The following is a 24,483-nucleotide window of genomic DNA, read 5'->3' on the forward strand; positions in this document are numbered from 1 at the left end:
TTCAGTAAGTTCAGGTGACAACCTTATTAATTGCAAAAAAAATAACCTTATCTTGCAGCAAAAATTACCTGGAGGCGACTTTATTGTTAAAACTTAAAAGAATAAGAGCGTGTAATTTTGAACACCTCACCCGCTTAGCTACTTCTGCTGCTGACTGTACTAGCCCGGTTCAATATGGCTCTTAACTTGTGATAGTAATTATAATTAGTTTGGTTGTCACCTGACGATATACCTGTACTGTATTATAATCCTGTAAAATCATTTATTTATTATACCATTACAAAGCGAAGACTAGATTCAATACTTAATACACTCAAATACTTTTGCAACATCATCAATTATCAAAATGGTCTTCCATTTTATTTTCTTGGGCTACACTTACACTTGAATCCCTCACTACGTTCAACATTATATTTTAGAATCCCCTCACTACGCATTGTTCATGATTCGATATACGCAAATAACTATCATTTTGCTCTCTTGTGAGTTTGTGACACAATTCATAGTAGTATTTAGTGGAAGTGATAAATATGTTTTCACTCCATTCACATCCTACCTTTCAAATCCTCCAAATTTCTTCACTAACACTGTCACACTAAATTCCTTTTCACTCACACTGAAATCTTGAGTTTTAATGTTGGGCGCCCCTGAAAGAGGTAAATCTTTTTGGTGATTCATTAAAGTTGGGCGCTACAGACAGGGGTCGTAAACCTTTCATTGGTTTTAAAGCTTTTTTGGCTTGTTTTAATCACACCCTACTTTTCAAATCCTCCAAATCGAACAGCGGCACACTAATCTCACTATCACTATCTACTTCCTGCTTCACTAACACTGTCTCAAAACTTATTTCTTTTTCACTTCTCACACTTAAATCTTGAGGTTCAATGTTGAGCGTCCCTGAAAGAGGTTGTAAACCTTTTGGTAGCTCATTAAAGTTGGGCGCCCCTGGCAGAGGTCGTACACCTTTTTGTGGGTTGGGCGCCTCTGTAAGGGGTCGTAAACCTTTCGGTGGGTTTAAAACTTTTTTGGCTTGTTTTAAAGCCTTTATTTCTGCTCGGGTCATGTTGAGGTGCTTGAGTTGCTGGTGCACTTTGACGTAGGCCTCGCACTTGAAGCGGACCCCACAGTCGGGGCAGGGGTACGTGGAGTCGCTGTGGCTCTTCCTGTGCCGAGTTAGGACTTGCTTGTTCTGAAACAAGAGTTTGTTGTTAACAAAGTTATTTTGCTATTGATTGTAGATACAGGGGGCATCTATAAATTACTTCGCAATTCTAGAGGAAAAAAACTATGATCTTAAATTATGAATCTCAATCTCCATGGTAACTGAATTTACTGAATACATTCAGAATGTTATGTAGATTATCTATGTTGTTGGTCTATGATTAATAGTATAACCATACCGTGAAGAAAACATATCACTGTCAGACTCACTGCAAAAGGTTTGTCATACTGGTCGCACTTATATATCCTTTCCCTCTCGTGACCCAAATGGTGTATCGCTATGTGGTCTTTAAGTCTGCTTCGTGTACGGAATTCGCGACCGCAGCAGAAGAGGGCGCGCTTGCCGCGGCTCGGCGCGTGCGACCAGACGATGTGGGAGCGAATCTCGCCTTGACACTTGACAAGAATAAAAACTCACCGCGAAAGCCTTGTCGCATTGGTCGCACTTATGTATCCTTTCCCTCTCGTGCCCCAAATGGTGTATCGCTATGTGGTCTTTAAGTCTGCTTCGTGTACGGAATTCGCGACCGCAGCAGAACAGGGCGCGTTTGCCGCGGCTCGGGGCATGCGACCAGACGATGTGGGAGCGTAACTCGCCTTTGCTCCAGCAGACACTTTTGAAAAGAATAAAAACTCACCGCGAAAGCCTTGTCGCACTGGTCGCACTTATGTATCCTTTCCCTCTCGTGCCCCAAATGGTGTATCGCTATGTGGTCTTTAAGTCTGCTTCGTGTACGGAATTCGCGCCCGCAGCAGAACAGGGCGCGCTTGCCGCGGCTCGGCGCGTGCGACCAGACTATGTGGGAGCGTAACTCGCCTTTGCTCCAGCAGACGCTTTAGACAAGAATAAAAACTCACCGCGAAAGCCTTGTCGCATTGGTCGCACTTATGTATCCTTTCCCTCTCGTGTCCCAAATGGTGTATCGCTATGTGGTCTTTAAGTCTGCTTCGTGTACGGAATTCGCGCCCGCAGCAGAAGAGGGCGCGTTTGCCGCGGCTCGGGGCGTGCGACCAGACGATGTGGGAGCGTAACTCGCCATTGCTCCAGCAGACACTTTTGAAAAGAATAAAAACTCACCGCGAAAGCCTTGTCGCACTGGTCGCACTTATGTATCCTTTCCCTCTCGTGCCCCAAATGGTGTATCGCTATGTGGTCTTTAAGTCTGCTTCGTGTACGGAATTCGCGCCCGCAGCAGAAGAGGGCGCGCTTGCCGCGGCTCGGGGCGTGCGACCAGACGATGTGGGAGCGTAACTCGCCTTTGCTCCAGTAGAAACGTTTGCAGTCGTCGCATTGGTACCTGGCAGAGATGGGCATTAATCGATTAATTTTTTAGTTAACTAATCAATCGATTTAGATATGAGCGCCGATATGCATATAGCCGGCGGCGGCGCGCCGGTCAAAATAGGTCGGCGGCGGCGGCGAATCGGCGGCGTGGCCTTGAAACACCTTCGATTAATGAAAAAATAATTCAAACCAAAATTTTACCGAAAAAACATGTTTTTGCTGTAAGAAAGTTATGAAATAAATGCATCTTTTATTTTCAAGGATAATTTATTGAATAATATTACGAAAAAAATTGATATCATATAAACTGTGGATAAGCGGTATTGCGCGGCATCAGAAGCGGTCTTAATCTTGGCGAGGCTCTGGCCGGAAGATCTTAGCGAGGCCCTTATCTTTTGTGCTAAGTTAAAAATTGCGGTTTGGCTGTATCAGGGCATATAGAAAAAAATACATAGAGTGTTCACTCCATACATCAGTTTTAGTACCAAAAAGACTATTAGCATCTAGCATCGAGTAGTGGAACTATCAGTACTGCTACTTGACAATAGATGTAGCACCGACCGGAAAGTCTTATGCTGTTGAGATAAGACTTTCCGGACGGTGCTACATCTATTGTCAAGTAGCAGTACTGATAGTTCCGCTACTCGATGCTAGATGTAGACACTGAAATTAATAGTCTGAACTGATGTATGGAGTGAGCACTCTTGTCTTACTATATTTCTCTATGATCAGGGAAACGTCTTGTCGACAGTCCAAAGAAAATTGAGCTCCGTCATTAACCAATATCGACCCAATAAAACCGATTTATATCAAAAAGTGAGGCCCAACTCCGAGCTCCATGTAACACCGAAGACTTGATTTCGACGCCTCCCAATGCGAGGCCAGAGGAAGAGCTGCAGGTAAGCATACAGCTAAGTTCGAAAGCCAAGTGTAAGCATGGCTGACGGCCGAACGCCTGGAGCGCCGATTGCGGCGCGCTTCAGTGCGAGGCCGAGCTGCTAGAGAGCAGAGCGAGGGTACAGGCCGATAAAGACTGAAGCCATAGTGTTAAAGAGATCTGGAGCTTTCCTGCGGGCGCATTCGTGCGACGCCAAAGGCCGAGCTGCAATGGAGCTAAGATCGGATAAGGACCAATGCTCAAGCATTTTAAAACAGGCCGAAAGTTGAGCTCCAACCAGGGCCAAAAACTTGCAGGTTCAGATAGCGGTTTAATTCCATGCGAGCGATGCACAGCCAAAGATTGAGCTGTGAGAGAGCAAAGCTTGAAATTTGAACAGTGGCCAAGTTTAATTGAGACCCGATTCCGACGCCCTTCCGTGCGAAGCCAACGGCCGGACGTTTGGACGTGGAAACGCTTAATATCTCAAAATTAACCTAATTTTATACCTTTTAAAGACGTTTAACCATGCTTGCAATGGTTAAATTCGCGGTAAATGATGATGGTTAGCTGGCAAAATTAGTTATGCATTGGATCGGTAATCCAAAGATGTGGGTTCGAGTCTCACGTTAGCCAGAGTTGATCACAGTTAATTTTTTCATTGTGATTGACATATGTCTATTGACTATCGTATATATACAATCTATAAATTGTAATGTGGAATGTCCCACAATAAAAATGGAAGGAAATCAGTTTGTTTACAAGCATATTGATGTTAAAATTGATATTAAATAATTTCGTTTTCCCAAGACTAGTAGCGCGATTACTAGACAGATAAGTTTGCATTTGCCTTCGATATTTTTGAATTATATTGGGCCTAAAATACCTTTTGAATGGCTATAAACTATTTGAAGTGGCGCCGTTAATGATCTAAACTCGATTAAAAACATATTATCTGATTCTGAAAGTAGTACTAGCTACCAAGGTCACGCCGATGCCACGCCGATAGCGCAGCGTCGGCGGCGGCGGCGCGAAAATTTTGTCGGCGGCGGCGGCGCGCCGGCGCGGCGCTCATATCTACATCGATTAAAAATATCAATCGTCATTTTTTAATCGCGATTAATTTAGTTGCGATTAAATTAGTTGTGAGAATGTACAACTAACAACTAAATTAGTTTTAGTTTCAATCGACTAAATTTCACGGTTAAATCTACGAGGGGCGTTCAAAATATTCTCGGTATTGATATCTTACAACCTCTTCTAAAATTTCTTTCGTTACTGGCCGCTAAGGTTTATTCATTGACATTAAAAAAAAGTATAATTCGAAGCGAGATGTTCTTTTGTTTTTCTGCAATTGCTGAACAAACATGAACATCATGTGTAGTGATGTGCCGTTACCGTAAATTACGAGAACAGAGAGAATCGTCGGGTAACTTTCCCGGTAACGTTCTCCGTACGGGTAATTATCGAGAAAGTGGTCTAAGTTTAAATTTTTTCAAACTATTTTTTACAGAATTGATATTTATTTAGGTAATACAATCTGTATAGAAATTTTCAAAATAATCTGGCAAGAGGAACTAGTATATTACCAAAATTACCGTAAATTACCGCCGTAAATTACGGGCAATCTTCCCCGCGAATGTTCTCGGGTAATATTTCTAAGATAAATTTTAACTTTTATCAATGATTTAATTAGATGTTAGAGATTAAATACACATTAATATAAAATTATTTTACTAATGTTTAATAAGTTTCATTTCATGTGCGATTTAAAGTGTTTTTAATGAAAGTAGGTTGAATCAAACTTGCCTAACGAAAAATAAAGTGAGTTCTTTATTATTTTAGCTTAAATGTATAAGATCTTATACCTTTAAACGAGCAATTGTTGTGTATTTATTTGTATATATATATATATATATATTTCGGGAATCTCAGAAACGGCTCTAACGATTTCTATGAAATTGGCTATATGCGGGTTTTCGGGGCGAAAAATTAATCTAGCTAGGTCTTATTACTGGGAAAACGCTGATTTTTGGGCTTTTATATCTCCCAGGTTTTATATTTCAATGTCATAATGTAAGCAAGCATTGAAGTGTAAGGTAAAGTTTAATCTTAATGACTTACATTACAACAAGTGTGTTTTAAGATTCATAAACAAACTATCTGTGACAAAAGGTACAAAATACAATTATACGAGGACGACAATCACGATCACGGAGGACTTAATACCCGTGAACTGAAAATCTGCACTGATGGGTCCAAAACAGACAGTGAGTCGGGCTCTGGAACCTTCTCAGAAGACCTCAACGTGTCCATTACCACTTCGCTAGGAGCCCATAACTCATATTCCAAGCTGAGTGCATGGCCATCATCAATGCGGCGGCTGCCATCACTGCAAGGATGGTAGTAGGATCCTCCATCCACATCCTATCGGACAGTAGAGCACTCTTAATGGCCCTGAGCCATATAATTACATGAAAGCTCATCAGGTGCGGATTCGATTGGCCCGGAAACGATTCTCCCGATGCACTTTAGCAAGGTGCTGCTGGAACGTACAAAGAAACATCACACAGCACACTGGCTAAACCAGGCTGGAGGCCGAAAGGCCATGCCTGGTATCAGTGAAAGACTCACGAAGTCGCTATTCCAGGATCCAGCAGGTCAGCCTTCCTCTTGAGGGTTGCGTTGGCTGGACTAGCCCCCACCCCCCTGTGATGAAAAATAGGCGCCTGTCGTCGAGTTACGGAAATCTGCCCGTGTTACAATACAATACAATACAGTATCCTAGCTCACAACATTCCTGGGAAGACGAAGACCTCCCGGCACATGTTAGTTCAACATCAAGAGGGAGATGAAAGCCCAGAACCTAAACCCTAGGGTAACATTGGTAACCCAGGATAAAGCGTTTTGGCCCCGCCGCCGTACACAGAAGCCCAGATAGAGCTGGGACTAACATAAGGAGAAATTCATTATACCAATCAACCACGTGTCAGATAATATTACTACACAGAATAATAATAACGTAAAAAACATTTAAATACTATAAAACCACTTGACTCGTAAGCAAAATTCAATCCTAATTTAATATACTTCATGGGTAAGTTACCGTAAATTCTCGGTAATTTACGGTAATTTTCACTAATGAGAATTACGGTAAGTGCGTAATTTCTCGACGGCACATCACTAATCATGTGGGAATTGACAATGTTAACTAAATTAGAACATCGATGCGTGATAAAATTCTTGACAAAACAGGGTAAAAATCAAAAAACCATAAAAGAGGTAATGGATTGTGTTTACCGTGAGTCTGCTCCTTCTTTATCTACCATTCAAAAGTGGTCAAGCGAGTTTAAACGTGGAAGGGAGAGTGTTGAAGACGACCCTAGACCTGGCCGGCCTGTAGTAGCTACTTCACAAGAAAATATTGATAAAGTGGAAAAACTTATATTGGAAGATGGTCGAGTGAAGGTAAAATCTATAGCACAAGTAACCAATCTCTCTATTTGTACCGTACATGATATTATCCATGACCATCTTAATATGTCAAAAGTAAGTGCAAGATGGGTTCCGCGAATGCTGACTCGGCTTCAAAAAGACATGCGTGTAGCTTGTTGTTCTGATTTTATTGACCTGTGCGGTGAAAATCCTGATGAGGTGCTGCAAAGAATAGTTACTGGAGATGAAACCTGGGTTCATCATTATGACCCAGAGAGTAAACAAGAGTCCATGCAGTGGCACATTAAGGGTTCAGCTCATCCCAAGAAGTTCAAGGTCATCCCTTCAGCTGGCAAGGTCATGGCCACGATATTTTGGGATTGTGAAGGAGTATTACTGATCGATTATAAAGAAAAAGGTGTAAATATCACAGGACAGTACTACGCTAACATTCTACGTCAATTAAAGGATGCAATCAAAGAAAAGAGGCGAGGAAAGTTAACCAAAGGTGTTATGCTTCTGCATGACAACGCCCCCGTCCATACTGCTCATATTGCCAAGGCAGCTATTGTTGAATGTGGGTTTGAAACTGTTACTCACCCACCGTATAGTCCGGACTTAGCCCCCAGCGACTTCTTTTTGTTCCCCAATCTTAAAAAGGATCTGCGTGGAAATAAATTTTCCGATGATGAAGCATTGAAGGCGGCAGTGGAGGAGCATTTTTACACCAAAGATAAAAAATATTTTTATGCAGGATTAAAAAAAATAATTGATCGATCTTTTAAGTGTATGAACATAGGGGGGGAGTATATTGAAAAATAAAAATATCAAACTTTTCGTACTTGTTTGTTTTCATTCTCATACCGAGAATATTTTGAACACCCCTCGTATATTAAAACTATGTCATCGCTGGTTTTTGCATTTTTTATTTAACTTGCAATATGTAACTAAAAGTTGGTATGTATGTACATTGGAGGTACTCGTATGTTGTACCTGTCTTGGTTTGGGTAGAATCTTGCAGCTTTTTTCGGAGCAGATACCTTCAACCGATTGAGCTAAAATTATGTATACACGTTTAATTTGAAATGCTTGAATCACAATGTAATATTATGGGCAATAATATAACGATATATGTGTAGTATATATCGTTATATTATGGATACAGGTAACGATAAATCGCGAAAAACTGCAATATTTACAAGTCGCAAACAATATGTAGATTGGTGCATTATAAATACTTAAGTTGTACACGATACTGAGTAAATCTTAGACAAAGAAATTATCAATATTCTGCTGTCGCTCTCAATAATAAAACTCTTTTTAGTGTCACGCGGCGACAAAACAATGGGATAATCCTACTTACCTGGAAGTTGTTTATTGCATTTTGAAGCAAGTGCCGACGCATTTTCAAAAAAAAACACGTTCTATTTATTGCATGAGACATCTGCATGTTGTTTATTATCTATGCGGTCTAATTTGTTTTCAACGTGTGGTCATTAAAAATATTTTAACCTCTTTGTAAAGAACTCTCAGCGTTAACTATTGTACATTTTCCTTGCGTCATTCTACATTCAAATATATCAATCAACATACATATTTTGATTATTAGGGCTATTGCCAATATATTGAAGCGGTAGCAAATTGATCGATCAGGCTACTCGATGTAAGACTCATACCTCATAAATTCATACTCATAGATGGTTTGAGGTCTCTAGGTCACATTATATAATATACATTGAACATGTTGTCATGAATCATTTTAGATTCTAGGTGCTTATTACTTATTACAGAAATTTTATTTACCCTTAGATAAGAGACATTTTACACTCCATAAAAATGGTCAATATCGCAAGTAACACATGTGCTATTTCATTTTTATACATGCGTTAAGATGTCCTAATCTGCTGGCTGTCAACATAGCCATACCCAGGTTTTCCATTTAATTTGCTTCTAACATTAGCCGCGGACAAAATAGTCTAACTAATTAGTCGATTACAAAAATTAGTTGTCCGTAATCAATCGGCAACTAATTTAGTTGCAACTAAATTAGTTGCACTCTATACAACTACGATTGATCAGTCGTCGTTTTCAATCGTCAGTAGCAATTAATTATTTTAGTCTTAATCGTTAATCGTTAGTCGATTACATTTTGCCCATCTCTGGTACCTGGACATCAAAATTACTGTTTTGAATCTGTTTAATAGGGAATATTACGCGAAGGTCTGCGTAGGAGGCACCACTCCCACAATAAGTCACAATCTAAGGGTCTACCGCAACCGACAGAGTAGAAATTTTGTTATCTAACCTCTCTATCACTCTTGCATATTCGAGCGATAAAGAGGCAGATACATAAACAAACAGCCTTGATGTATCAATGTCATATTTGATTGTCTGTGAAAACTTGTCGAAAAACAGTTTAAGGTACAGTATATATAAGTTACTCTATCTATGGTATACTTAAGTCACTAGTGCTGCACTCTGGCGGCAAAACATTGCAGTAATACTCCCTATTATGGTTAGATTTGCTTTTTCGGATGCAGTCCGGTTCTCTTGCTTGTGTTTGTTATAGGTGTAATGTATCAGTTGGGCAAGCAGCTTACTTGTCTTCCTTAGACTAGGATTATAATACAGTAGATTGTTAACCAAGGGGTGAAATTATGCCTTTCACCCGAGTTAAACACTCTACTTTTCATTTCGAATACGAGGAAAGTAAAATGAATGTGATTTTAAAAAACACGACTAAACAAAAAAAAAACAATTGTAATAAATGTCAAAATACAAATACAAAAAACAGTAACAACTTAAGACTAGCTTAAGCCTAGTCAAAAAGTCCCCCGCGGGTTGTCCCCGGCGCAAAGGTACCCATCACACTAGCAGCGTTACCACGTTGAATGGCGATGGACAACCTTTGCACCAGGTATGAACCCGCGCGGGCATCAGCCCCCCTCTCCCTAATACGACGTCCCACTTCCCTAATAAAGGCAATAGCCTCCGACCCCCAGCACCCAGTAGTCTCAAACGCAAGGGGCACAAAATAATAATTACTTGCCAGGTTCGCGTACTTATCCCGCTTCTTGACCGCGGCAAAATCTGCAGCGGCACCAGCCGTCCGCACAGTTCGGCCGAGGTGTGAGGCCGCGAAAGTGCTAACGCACGTGGCGTCCCACAGCAGGCACTTGCCCCTCTGCCACGGCACCAAAGTCAAGCCGTCCGGCCTTCTACCATCGGTGCGGCAGAGGCCCGGAGGCTCGAGGACACAGGGGATATTGGCGGATATTAAAGCCCTCCTTACAATGTCATTGAGAGCGTGGTGACGCGGGAACCTTCCTGAACAACGACAACAACTCAAAGCGTGATGGCCGGTCGCCTCCACCATGGAGCCGCAGATGCATTTATGAGGTACACAAACATCGCAGCCCAGGCGGAGAGCCACTGCCACCCGCAATGAGTCGTTGTCCAGGAGTGTTCCCAGATGAGGAGCAGGCAAAGCTTGCAACCACGCTCCCGCTTCGGCATTTGACACCGACTTCAACCTGGCCAAATTCACCCCCGTGGCTTCCCCCATAAGCCGTGCAAGAGCATCCCCAGCCCCCACCTCGTCCCAAAGTCGCTGTACTCGCGGAGCCTCGGGCAGCGACGCCGTAGGGTAACGAGCCGTCCACCTCGACAGTGCATCCTCGACAAACGGAATGGTAACCCTTTCTTCCTGACAACATAAAATTTTAAAGACAAGGTCACCAACTCCATGTGCCGATGCTAGGAAGGCGGGCAAGCCCACATCCCCCGCACACCGCAAACCGAGGCCACCGTGACGTATCGGCAAAGACGCTTGAGTCCATTGTTCATCTGAAAAAGACACATTCAAGATAGTCTCTGCCGTACCCCTCAATGCACCGTCAAAAGAGGATATTTCACCCGGACACAACCATGTTGGAGTGGTTCTCAACAGGTATGTAATTTTGGGAACCGCGAAACACATACGCAGCAGAGTCAGGGCGACATGGGCATTAATATATTTTAGGCGCTCTTGGGTGAGTAAAAGGAGACGCTTCCTGGCCTCTACGGCGTTAGAAATGGCTTCCTGGAATATAGGAGAACCCAGAAGGGTAAACGTTTCGTCTGAAAGCTCCTTGAGACCAGGAAGCAGAGACCTTAAAGAAGAGAAAGAAGAAGAAGAAGAGGTAGCTCCACAGCAGTAAACTTCACACTTCCCCGCATTTACCTCCAGCCCCATATCCCTAAGGCAGGGGAGAAGAAAAGCCAAGTCCCGCTCTACGACCTCAGGCTCCCCACCTAAAGTGCCGTCATCTAAATACCAAATATTAAGAGGGGATTTTAGAGACGACACTGCTTCATGGATAGCAAGACTGAAGACAAGCGGACCAAGTGGATCTCCCTGCTGCGCACCCACCTGCGAAAGAATTAGGGAATCATCATAAACAAGGTTAGATGGAGAATGATACACCTGGTGCAGGAAAGGGTACAGGGTAGGAATATATTTTTCCACTGCGCCCAACAGAACGTCCCTCTCTACGGTATTGAACGCGTTCTTAAGATCCAATTTCATAACGATGCAGTTTGCATTCCCGGGATCCATGACAAAAGTGCGTGTGGCATGAATTGCGGCTTCACACCCCCTTTGTGTGCCAAACCCCAACTGATGTGGCTGAAGAAACTCAGCCATGCGCTCCTTAACCTCATGGCACCCTAGCTTGGCCACCAAACGGCGAAACGTGCTCCCCACGGCAATTGGCCGTATACCCCCCTCTTTTTTTGTCAAAGCGCACAAGGACGCTCCGTACAAATATGGACAAACTTCACGGTTTAACTGCCCACTAAGTAAAAAATTGCACAGTTTGACCAGAGACTCGAGCAGCCGCTGCCCGCTGTCACCCGCAGAACTCGAGGTCAACTCCTTCAGATGAGCTGGACGAATTCCATCTAAGCCCGCGGCTGACCCGCTATGGAACGTCCCCAGTGCTCGGACCACGTCCTCCACGCTTACTGTCGTGGCTTGAAAAGACCGATCCGGCTCCCGAGGGAAAGTTAACGTGCGGGACGGGGGCGGGTGCTTCGTTCGCAAGGAAGCAAGCGTCTCAGGGCCCGGAGGTGCTATTGAGGCATCTGACATAAGCACGCGAACGGCCCCTCTCAAATCACCCTCATAAACTTTGGACTCGATTGTCTTTAAGACAGAGGGCGACCTAGGGGCGGGCTCCCCGACACCACCTAGTTCAACTGTACTAGACCAACAATCGGCCGCGACTATGTTAGATTTCACCTTAGCGGTCAGGTTGCCTTGGGCCTGCACCTCTGGCGCTTTTAGGGCCGAATACGCGAATGTAAGTAAAGCATACCAATCAGCGGTATCGTTGGTATGTAATAAATTAGATAAATTTTTATACTGTTTCTCGAGGGTAGGTACTCTCAATTAACAATTTAGGCAAATGAATCGTAGTTTATGGAATGGGAAGTTAAAAATCAGAATGGAAATTGTATAACAAATCCATTTAAAACCAAGTTATCTTAAAAAAATTAAAAAATCGTACCTGGAAGTCAAATGCTCTAGTACAGAAACGTATCCCTTTCTGCACACGTTTTAGAACAACAATGACCCTCTTTCAGAGCATGAGAAATGAAAAAATCTTTGATGGTTATTTTTAGGGAAGCCAATGGAAATCGCGTTATACCAGGCGTGGCTCACTCCGCGATATCGTCGCGTCGCTACAAGTACCTACAAGTACATGCGGTACACCAATATTGGTGTCTAGCCATAGTAGTTGCCGCGCACCGCTGCGGAACGGACGCTTGCTCGCGCTTGCGCCACCTAGCGGTCGTATCTGTCGTAATAGACGCGTTTTGCTAGAGAGTGAATCATCTGTACCTAGTATTAGCCACTTGACCGTCCGACGATAGCATAGTATCCGAAAAAAATATGCTCTTAACCGTCCGCGGGAACCTTACTATCCAAAGGGGTGGAAGAAAGAATTGATTTCAGAGCCATCTTACGGATTATTTCGGCATTATTTACTAATTCTCTTGATGCAACAACGTAGCCTAACTAAATTGTTAGCTCTAAAAAAATATAGATGGCAGTGTACGCTAGGGTTTTGTAGAAAGTTGTGGATGCGCAGCGCGGGGCGTGCGACGCTAAAAAACCCCGGACGGTTGAGAGGAAAACAGTCTCGCGGGCCGGACGGTCAAGTGGCTATTATTTATTCTGTGGTTATACTCACTTCTTGGTCCTATCAGTGTGCATCCTCCTGATATGTTGCCTCAGCAAAGCGGGCGTGGTACACTCGCGTTCACACTGTGGACACCGCTGAAGCATTCGACGTCTGTGGACAAATATAAACATATATTATTTTCACCTCAGCAGCTCGAACAAGGGTACTTTGCTACTTAAAAACAGTGAGAAAAATTGCATTTTGCTCACTGGGTGAGACAAAATGAGCAAAATGCGATTTTGCTCACTGTTTTTAAGTAGCAAAGTACCCTTGTTCGAGCTGCCGAGGTGAAAACTTAGTTGTTGGTATATCTTAACAAAACATGAGTGAATAGAGGTAAGTGATGAAGAAGGAATACATTTTTCGGGTTCTCTAATATGTTCTCACTGCTGAGGTGAAAAGTTTTGTGAACTACACGAGATCAAAGTTATTTACATCTCGTGCACTTTTGAGTCCCTTACTACGCTCAAGATTCTAAACTATACTATAGAATCTTTCGCTTGCACGGGACTCAAAATAAGCACTCGAAGAAATATCAAACTTTGATCTCTTGTTGTACAAATAACTATTTCATACCTTTGCTTCAAAGAGAATAGATAGTATAGAGGGGTCCTGTCGTAGTAAATTTTGTAGTCACGGTAAATTTACTGCCATCTATCGACACACGATTAAAACTCAAAATTAAAATATATAAAACTTTCAAAAAAATGTATTATATTATATGGATAAATGATTTTATTATTTTTATATCACTGATACCTGTGTTAAAATTGTTAAATATCAAAAGGTGTCGTCAACGCCATCTAGCCGAGCATAGGCCAAAGGTGTGTGCGCCATCTATCCGAGAATGACGTTTTCTTGATTTCCGAGGCACATTTTTTCCTTAGACTTTATTCATCTTATACGGAGTTACATGTCTTTGCTTTGCTTACACTAGTTGGTTGCAGGAGAGACAGTAATCAATCAAAAACACACACACACACATACACAGCGCATACACAGCACACCGTGAGACAGTAATTATCGGATGTCGTTAAGGGCGATTTCTAATTGCATTTTTGTGGCAGTGACGCCTTATTGACAGCCGAAAATACTTCCCGCCAATTTTTTGATCAATCATGCTCTGGTTTCCTAGGATAGCGTTGCCGTCATATAGCGGCCGTCTCCATACAAATACTACGACATCCATATTTAGCCGTATTATTTAGTATGGAGACGGACGCTATATGACGGCACCGCTATCCTAGGAAAACCGATCTTTACTCAGCGTACAGTCAGCAGAAGTTGCTAAGCGGGCGAGGTATTCAAAATTACCTTGACGCGCTCTTATTCTCTTAACAACAAAGTCGCGTCAAGATCATTTTGAACACCTTGCCCGCTTAGCAACTATTGCTGCTGACTGTACCTACTACCTTTTTCTTGCGTCGAGACCAGCACCAGACACCAGAGATAAAATATTGAAGCCGTGCACGCACACGTCACACAAGCGGTGTGCCGTCTCTCATAAGGATCTGTATATTACAACGTCTACGCACACGCATTTGGTGTGCAACTGTGCACAGACAGGCCTTCAATCTTATTTTTCTGTTAAGCTCATGTAGTCTTAACTCCTTCGTATGAAACATGAAGGGCAGTGCAAGCACGGAATATTCCGTGGCCCGCTAGATGGCGCCGTAATGCTTGCTTGCTCTTGAGATGCTTGAGACAGAAGTATCGTTTTATATAACTTACTCTTTCTCTCCCGAATGTTTGTTGACCTCTTGTAGTCTTAGTCCCTTCTTCGTATGAAATATGGAAGGGCAGAGCGAGCACAGAATGTTGCGAGTTCGTGCGTGTACCGCTAGATGGCGCCGTAAGGCTTGCTTGCTCTTGTGATGCTTGAGACAGAAGTATCGTTTTATATAACTTACTCTTTCTCTCCCGAATGCTTGTTGAGCTCATGTAGCCTTAGTCCCTTCTTCGTATGAAACATGGAAGGACAGAGCGAGCACGGCATGTTGCTAGTTCTTGCGTGTACCGCTAGATGGCGCCGTAACGCTTGCTCCTGTGATACTTGAGACAGAAGTATCGTTTTATATAACTTACTCTTTATCGTCAGAATGCTTGTTGAGCTCATGTAGCCTTAGTCCCTTCTTCGTATGAAACATGGAAGGACAGAGCGAGCACGGCATGTTGCTAGTTCTTTCGTGTACCGCTAGATGGCGCCGTAAGGCTTGCTTGCTCTTGTGATGCTTGAGACAGAAGTATCGTTTTATATAACTTACTCTTTATCGTCAGAATGCTTGTTGAGCTCATGTAGCCTTAGTCCCTTCTTCGTATGAAACATGGAAGGACAGAGCGAGCACGGCATGTTGCTAGTTCTTGCGTGTACCGCTAGATGGCGCCGTAACGCTTGCCTGCTCTTGAAATTAAAACAGAAGTATTGTTTTATATAACTTGCTCTTTCTCTCCCGAATGCTTGTTGAGCTCATGTAGCCTTAGTCCCTTCTTCGTATGAAACATGGAAGGACAGAGCGAGCACGGCATGTTGCTAGTTCTTTCGTGTACCGCTAGATGGCGCCGTAACGCTTGCTTGCTCTTGTGATGCTTGAGACAGAAGTATCGTTTTATATAACTTACTCTTTCTCTCCCGAATGCTTGTTGAGCTCATGTAGCCTTAGTCCCTTCTTCGTATGAAACATGTAAGGGCAGAGCGAGCACGGCATGTTGCTAGTTCTTTCGTGTACCGCTAGATGGCGCCGTAACGCTTACTCTTGAAATTAAAACAGAGGTATCGGTTTATATAACTTACTCTTTATCGTCAGAATGCTTGTTGAGCTCATGTAGCCTTAGTCCCTTCTTCGTATAAAACATGGAAGGACAGAGCGAGCACGGCATGTTGCTAGTTCTTTCGTGTACCGCTAGATGGCGCCGTAACGCTTGCTTGGTCTTGAGATGCTTGGAGCAGAGGTCGCAGATGAAGCGCTGGGTGACTGGGTTGCGGACTTCTTCGTTGTGTCGCCTGTGGGTATTGTAAGTATAGCTGGTCAACCAAATCTTGTCAGTAAAAAAAGGCGCGAAATTCAAATTTTCTATGGGACGATATCCCTTCGCGCCTACATTTTTCAAATTTGCCGCCTTTTTCTACTGTCAAGATCTGGTTGACCAAGTATAATAAGTATTTATTATAATGGGGTTGGCAACTGTCAATGGTTTGCATAGATGGCGCCATCATAGCTTGCCTTTTTCTATGAGATTTGGCTTAAAAGGGCTGGCATCCGAGGCATTAAAAAAAGAAAAAAATTACACATTTCTAGGGATTGACCGGGCAAGCTATGGTGGCGCCATCTGCTAAGTACTTCGACCAGCCAACCCCATTAATATGGTATAAGTAATATGACCGCGGCTCCGGTAGCCGTTTAAGAACTGTAACGCTTTTCCGGTAGACGTCGCTAGGGTTCCCTAGACCCATATGGTGGAAAGATTCGCTGGCTATGGATGAGGTCTTGGTGGCTCAGTTGGCAGAGCGCTGAAGTAGCGACCTCTGGGGTCGTGAGTTCAAGTCTCATCCAGGGCAGTAATTTCTCCACTTTTAAACCTATTCTAAGCTTAATTATTTCATTTTAGAATCGAAATATTCGAAATCTTTAATAAATGAACATCTCATTTTAGCGAGAAATATTTAACGAGGAAATGTAATATCTGTACAGGGGCCCGTTTCTCAAAAGCTTGTGACTTGTAATACAAGTGGAAGTCCCTTTCTAACAAAAGCTGTCAAAAAGTGAAATCCACTTGTATTACCTACAAGTTACAAGCTTTTGAGAAACGGGCCCCAGGTGCAAACGCAAAAAAAATCAGTAAACAGCAAGAGTGGACAGTTTGACATTACAGAAAGTGACGTCATTGCTTAGTATTTAGTATAACATTCCAGTGACATGACAGTTCAATAATAGAAGCTGATTTGTCTTGTCAATCAATGTCCCTATATCCCCAAAATGTAGCCCCGTACTGGCATAATCTATGCACAGAGGCGTAATACTCAAGTCAAGTATTACGCCTCTGTGCGCCAAGTCCGGGATTACGAGATGTGAGTATTACCAAGCGTGGCTCACTCCGCGATTTCGTCGCGTCGCTACAAGTACATGCGGCCCACACCATTTTTGGTGCCTAGCCATAGTAGTTGCCGCGCGCCGCTACGGAACGGACGCCTGCTCGCGCTTGCGCCAACTTGCGGTCTATCTGTCGTAATAGACGCGTTTTGTTACAGAGTGAACCTTCTGTACCTAGTACTATTATTTATTCTGTTGATGTTTGTAGGATGTTGTTTAGTAGATATTAAACAACCGTCACATGACAGGCGAGTAGGAAAATTTAATAAAATTTACATACATTAGACGACTGGTCTGGCCTAGTGGGTAGTGACCCTGCCAGTGAAGCCGCGGTCCTGGGTTCGAATCCCGGTAAGGGAATTTATTTGTGTGATGAGCACAGATATTTGTTCCCGAGTCTTGGGTGTTTTCTATGTATTTGTATAGTATATATATCGTTGTCTGAGTACCCACAACACAAGCCTTCTTGAGCTAACTGTGGGACTTAGTCAATCTGTGTAAGAATGTCCTATAATATTTATTATTATTTATTTATACCTAACGTGTGTGTTATACATGCTTCGGTGGAAGAACACGCGCTCGCATATAGGACACTCGTGTCGTTGCCCTATTGTATGTTGTTGCGCCACATGTTTCTTGAGGTAGGCTGGTCTCCTGTTAAAAAAAATACATTTACAGTAACCAATATGGTCCTATTTTCCCGCACTAGTGCGTAAAATAGCACTTTTCGTGCAAATGTCAAATTTTAAAGAGCCATATGTACTGTAAAACGTTGTACGATACACGTGCGAATAAGTAATTCGCAACTCGTGTCGATTTAAAACCCTCCCTTCGGTCGTGTTTTAATTGATCGCCACTCGTTTCGAATTTCCTCTTTTTCGCACTTGTATCGTAACTATTTTATCGATCTTTAAAAGCAAGTGTTTTTGAAACTAGTAATGTTCTTGAACACTCGTAAACTGTTGATAATGTTGATATCCAATATAGTTTCGTATCGTGTCTACCAATAAAAAACCGGCCAAGTGCGAGTCGGACTCGCGCACAGAGGGTTCCGCACCATCAACAAAAAATAGAGCAAAACAAGCGAAAAAACGGTCACCCATCCAAGTACTGACCCCGCCCGACGCTGCTTAACTTCGGTCAAAAATCACGTTTGTTGTATGGGAGCCCCACTTAAATCTTTATTTTATTCTGTTTTTAGTATTTGTTGTTATAGCGGCAACAGAAATACATCATCTGTGAAAATTTCAACTGTCTAGCTATCACGGTTCGTGAGATACAGCCTGGTGACAGACGGACGGACGGACGGACGGACAGCGGAGTCTTAGTAATAGGGTCCCGTTTTTACCCTTTGGGTACGGAACCCTAAAAAACGACGGTATCACTTCCAAGTAAAAATGCACTCAACCCCAATACACCTCGTGCATTGTACAGTTACGTCTAAAAATATCTATAATTACAAAGTGCAATAATATGTAGATACACGACCTTATTTCCCTTACATTAAGATACATGTAGTGTTGGCAAGTCCAACAAAACTTTTTACTTTCGTTACCATAGAAACCATAGTAACATTGCCTTCACATTTTTACACCTATACGAATAGTACGTGTTAATTTTCTACTTTTATATAAAATATATTTGTGGCTACAAGACGGAGTTTCTGTTCTTCTACCTCTACGAACCAGCTACAACCACCGCACCGCTGAACAGTAGTGTATACATATTTTCGGCAATTTGTCCGTATCGATATTTTCAGATGTGATGTGACCGTATTATGCTCACCTGAATCCCTTGCCGCACTCTCCACAGATGAACGCTTCGTGAACGTGTTCGCTCATCACGTGACTCGACGCTGTCTCCTACGGAATTAAATTATTTTCATTGACAAATACAAATACAAATCTTTATTAATAACACCAAAGTTACAGGTCAAATTGTTTCAATAATAGGTACAATAGTACTTAAACCAAATATCTCAATGTCACAGAGTAATATTTTGTAGATCTGATTCATATTAATCATTCATTCATAATTTGTATAAAAAGCAATTTGAAAGTTGAAAGTTTTGTCCCTACGTGTGTACTTTATACACACCTTCACACTTTATCTCTAGATATTCCGTCGGTTAAGGATCATATATCAGAATTAAACTATACTTTCAACCAACAAGTTGTATCAATTGACGCCCCACCTTACATGGCGACCCTGCCAGCATTTTAAAAATCGTTTGGGTAATTATGTATTAGAAATCAATAAGTTTTTTTTTATCCAGTGTCTTAAAAGATGTTTGAGAAGACATGAAGGCCGAAAGATGACTGTATATTTCTTTACATTAGTGCATCTAGGGACAAAAAAAAATAGTGCACGAGCCATAGATGGTAGGATCCTATAGATGTGCTATACGCGTGCGTCCGTGAGGGACAGAACATACGCAATGAATGTATTTTCTTTCTTTCTTTCTTTCTTTCTTTCTTTCTTTCAATGCGACAATATGATTGGTCGAGCTAATCGAGTTTATTTTTTGCCCACCATAAACCATACTAAATTTAGGTGGGAAAAAAAGGACTGTGACAGGGACAAACAATAATAGCGCTTTCTCTGCTACTCCTACTGAAAGATACATAAGACTATCCCGTTCGGTCATTTCCCCCACCCTCATACCTGATCCAGCTATACTATGTATATAGATTCATGGCACGAGCTCAGCAAGACTAAACACAATATCCACTTTTAGGCCCGTTACACACTATCGCACCGCACCGCGACCTTGGTGCGTCGCACCCATAAGAAAGAGCGAGAAAAAAGATATCTCTTTCTCGCTCTCACTTATGGGGTGCGTCGCACCGAGGTCGCGGTGCGGTGCGATAGTGTGTTACCGCTTTTACAGTTCATACCTTGTCTTTAAACACACGCCGGCAGATGGCGCAGCGGTAGCGTCGGTAATGTCGTAGTTTATGCTTGTACATTTGCTCCTTGTTGTTGCCGCGACAGCGACATATGTCGCACATCAACTCGCCTGCTTCCTGCGATAAAAGTTTATTTTATTAAACAACATAGTGAGGAAACCGGACTTATCCCAATAAGGCTTAGAACTCCTAGAATCCCCTGGGTTGGAAGATGAGATGGCAGTCGCTTTCGTAATATTTATGCAGATAGTTTGAGTCACTGACAATTCAACCTCTAGACTGAGATTAGGCCAATTATTTCATGAAACCGATGCTGCCAAAAATACGGGGGTGCGGGGGGACGAGGTGAGCGAATCCCGTGCCGTGATTGGTCCGTTCAAAGACACGGACCAATCACGGCACGGGATTGACTCGAAGATGGAGTAACGCTACCGTATGTGTGGCAGAGGGGGTAGCGCGACTATGCTATGTCTAGAGGTTGGATTGTCTGTGGTTTGAGTAATAACATATATACTAATCTATGGTTTGAGGCCCGTGGAGGGGCATAGGATAGTTTTGTTCAATCGTCATCATCATCATCTTCCTCGCGTTGTCCCGGCATTTTGCCACGGCTCATGGGAGCCTGGGGTCCGCTTAGCAACTTATCCCAGTAATTGGCGTGGGCACTAGTTTTTACGAAAGCGACTGCCATCTGACCTTCCAACCCAGAGGGTAAACTAGGCCCGTATTGGGACTAGTCCGGTTTCGGTGATGTTTTCCTTCACCGAAAAGCGACGGTAAATATCAAATGATATTTTTACATAAGTTCCGATAAACTCATTGGTACGAGCCGGGGTTCAAACCTGCGACCTCCGGATTGCAAGTCGCACGCTCTTACCGCTAGACCACCAGCGCTTTATGAATCATCATCATCATAATCCCATATAGTTAAATAATTCAATTTAGAATAATTTTGGCGACGCAGATTTCTGTTGCGTCACATGTTCCGGTGTACGATGCGGCAGATTTCCACGGGACCACCGAAATATCACACCCTAGGCCAGAAGTCCGCGCTCGCGATGGTTTTCAGAAGCGGCCGCGGCACGCGCACCAACAAGTCCACAAATTAGTTAAAATCATTGACTTATATATTACTTAGTAAAGACGGGCCCGTAAGGCACTAAGAATGGGGCCAGTACAGTGGTGTCAGGGTGTCACGCACAGGAATTCGAGCCAATCGTGCAGTAAAAGGGCTCATTTAGACGGTGTAAGAACTCGCATGCGACTTTCATTACATTGCTTTATTTGATCGGTCGGCTGAATTGATGTAACCATGTAACCTCAATGGTCCGCAATGTAACTAAAATCGTATACGAGTTCGCGTGCCGTCTAAATGAGCCCTAACGCCACAACGCGATTGGTTGATGAGTTCGCATCACGCGCGATTATTCGCAACTACAATAGTTGCGTTAGACTACACGATTGGCTCGAATTCGTGAGTGACACCGCTGAAGTAGCACCATTCTTAGTGCCCGTAAGGCCCGTCCTGTCGTTACATACTTAAAGCAATGGATAAAATGCACAAGAAAAAACTCACCGGCGCATGGCTTTTCATATGCAACAAATACGGCTCCTCCATAACGAAGCCTATAGCGCAGTCCTCACAAAAGTACCGCATGTGTCTGCGACTCTGCCAGAGGTCTTTGAACTCTATCTGTCTCTCTCCCTCCGTGATGGTCACTAGCTCTATGTTCTTTGTCACATTGTCGGAGTAGCAGTTTTCTTTTTCTGTAAGTAGATGATAAAAAACGATTAAATTGAGTGTGCCAGACAATTAAAGCTAGAAGAAAATGATGGCTCTTTTACTAGATACAGTAGGTTTAGCACATTAGCGCTGCGACAGTATCTCGCCCGCGAGATAGACTATATACCCATTCCTCTTTAATTTATACCTACATAACCAGAAGCAGCAGAAGTTGCTAAGCGGGCGAGGTGTTCAAAAATTACCTTGACACGCTCATTCTCTCAACAATAAAGTCGTGTCAAGATCATTTTGGACACCTGGCCCGCTTAGCAACTTCTGCTGCTGACTGTACAATTAGAACAAAACGAGTAGTCGAGATACTGTCCCTGCGCCGCTAAGCCTACGGAGGCAACCAAATTTATAGGAATCAATCTGTACATCTGCGCTGTTTGGCGATTTGTAGGGTTCCGTACCTCAAAAGGAAAAAACGGAACCCTTACAAGATCACTGTGCGTCGTCTCCCCTCCCCCCCCCCTCTATCTCCGAAACTACTTGGTCTACAATTTTGAAAAAATACACACCATAGTTCTTTACCTATTCTAGATGACAGGGAAACCTATTAAAGATGTGCAGTCAAACGTGAGTCGGACTTAATGTACCCTTGGAACGCGAGTGAAAAGTTAAAAAAATTCTAAACTCTTTAACCGCCAAAGACTGACTGACGCGTGCGGCTACAGTCCGATATCAACCTTCAACGATGACCTTCGCGTCTTAGACGTGGCGTTCAAAGGTAAATTCACCAAACCTGGACAAAGACTTAAAAAACCCGGACATTTGGTGTAAATCGCATTTGTTCCCGACGTGTCCGAAAATAATATTATTAAAAAGACAATTAAATTCAATAAGGTGTTTACTTTTTGAAAATCTCCCCAGACAGGCTTCAAACTAGGACAAATCCGGGGAAACCCAGACAGATGGCAGCCCTATTCAAAGGGTTCAAGTATGAAATATCACTTACTCTTTGCCTTGTTTGTATATGTTTTCTTCACTATTTCATTTATAACCTGAAACAAACATTAATTGAATTAACTTCCAGCTATTAAAAACTCATAATTATTAATTAATTGTACAAGGATACCTTGACCCTAAAAGTGACCAGTTCTACCTAGCCTGTAGTTGCAATCGTCCATGCGCAACGGTAACTGCTTACCTTCAGGTGGTCCGTATGCTTGATTGCCACAGACGTGGTATTAAAAAAAGGCATTCTTAAAATACTTTCCGAGTGGGTTACAAAGTAGAAAAAACCTATGGAGACTTAGAATGTCCTGACAGAAGCCTTTTGTATGAGATGGAAGCCCTATCTATACTGGAATATAGCACCTTACATTACAGGGGATTAACCCCAAGGCAACTGCCTATGGGACCCGCCTCGGCTAGGGGGCCCCAGCGGTCCAGCGCAAATTAAATAAATTCCAAAATTCATAAATTTTTTTTTATTTGTTTATGATAAGTACCTAATTCTATTACATACAGTATAGCTTTACCTTTTTCTTCTTTTTCGGTGGCCTATAGTCCTCATCACTATCGTTTGACTTCCGTGGTTTCTTTGTGCGAGTTCTCAAGCTACGTATATTGTTATTTGGTTGAGCAGCCTCTTCACATTTAGCTAGGGCATAGCTGGCTAGGTCCAATTCATCATCTGTGGAAATCAATAGCATAGCTTCATTTTTAAGGGTGTGGGGCACAAAAGATCCCGATGGGTTGAAGTGTATCCAAGGCTCCCGAAATAATAAGAAAGATAAGATGTGTGTAACTACATCAATACATAGTATAAAACAAAGTCGCTTCCCTGTCTGTCTGTCTGTATGTATGCTTCTTTAAAACTACGCAACGGATTTTGGTTTTTTTAAATAGATAGAGTGATTCAAGAGGAAGGTTTATGTATAATTTGTTAACCCGTGCGAAGCCGGGGCGGGTTGCTAGTACTTTATAAATTAACTGGTTGTTGGTGTTCCGGCTGAAGCCTCCACTATCCTCCTAAGTCCCTGCGTACAAATTTTTGTACATATTCCAAAAAATATTTTGAACTTTCATTGAGTAACTAAGGGTTCCAAATTCAAAAACAAAACAAATGCTTCTGGGTCTTAGGAGGCTATAACTATAAAACTTACCGCTACTATAAAAAGTAGGTTCAATCTTCACTGTTATATGTTCAACTGCATTACAATCATATTCCTCTTTAACAGTCAAATTTTCAACCGTTCCTTCTTCATATTCCTTTTTAATGCTAGAAGTAACTTCAACTGAAGCTTCTTCATCTGGGGGCTCCACTTTAATGTCCACATCACACTCTATTGGCTCACTTTTTACCACAATAGAAATTGGACTTTGAAATTTGTCATTCATTTCTATATTTGCCATTTTTATTATTTATGTAATTAAATAAAGGAGTAATTATGATGATACTTATTTATTATTGTATTACATACTGGTTATTCATGAATGAAATAGGTAGCACATAGGTATATTATATTAAAAATTAACAGAAATGTATCACTTTATTTACTAAACATTTCAAGTTTTTGGCACATATTAATACCGTTTCATTCGCCGTTTCACTGCTTAAAAGCTTGAAATTCAAGTTAACACGTATCACTTTGCTCAAAAACACCAAAAAGATGGCTGATCTAGTTCTGTATGTGTGTATGTATATGCGTT

The 24,483-nt window shown here is 42.4% G+C and overlaps 1 protein-coding gene across 1 annotated transcript; it reads right to left on the minus strand.

Moving 5' to 3' along the window:
* Window positions 1-723: 723 nt before the first annotated feature.
* Window positions 724-24,186, minus strand: LOC134658491 (zinc finger protein 431-like). The gene is made up of 14 exons (XM_063514177.1): window positions 23,937-24,186; window positions 23,310-23,464; window positions 22,784-22,829; window positions 21,619-21,809; window positions 20,031-20,159; window positions 18,919-18,995; window positions 17,671-17,787; window positions 15,837-16,046; window positions 13,055-13,156; window positions 2,259-2,519; window positions 1,958-2,055; window positions 1,640-1,854; window positions 1,003-1,189; window positions 724-963 (listed from the first exon to the last, which is right to left on the minus strand). Exons 1-14 carry the CDS (start codon window positions 24,184-24,186, stop codon window positions 749-751), a joined length of 2,253 nt encoding a protein of 750 aa, XP_063370247.1. The 3' UTR covers window positions 724-748.
* Between the last annotated feature and the right edge of the window lie 297 nt (window positions 24,187-24,483).

The sequence above is a fragment of the Cydia amplana genome, chromosome 22 (assembly GCF_948474715.1).
Source record: "Cydia amplana chromosome 22, ilCydAmpl1.1, whole genome shotgun sequence".
Taxonomy (NCBI): domain Eukaryota; kingdom Metazoa; phylum Arthropoda; class Insecta; order Lepidoptera; family Tortricidae; genus Cydia; species Cydia amplana.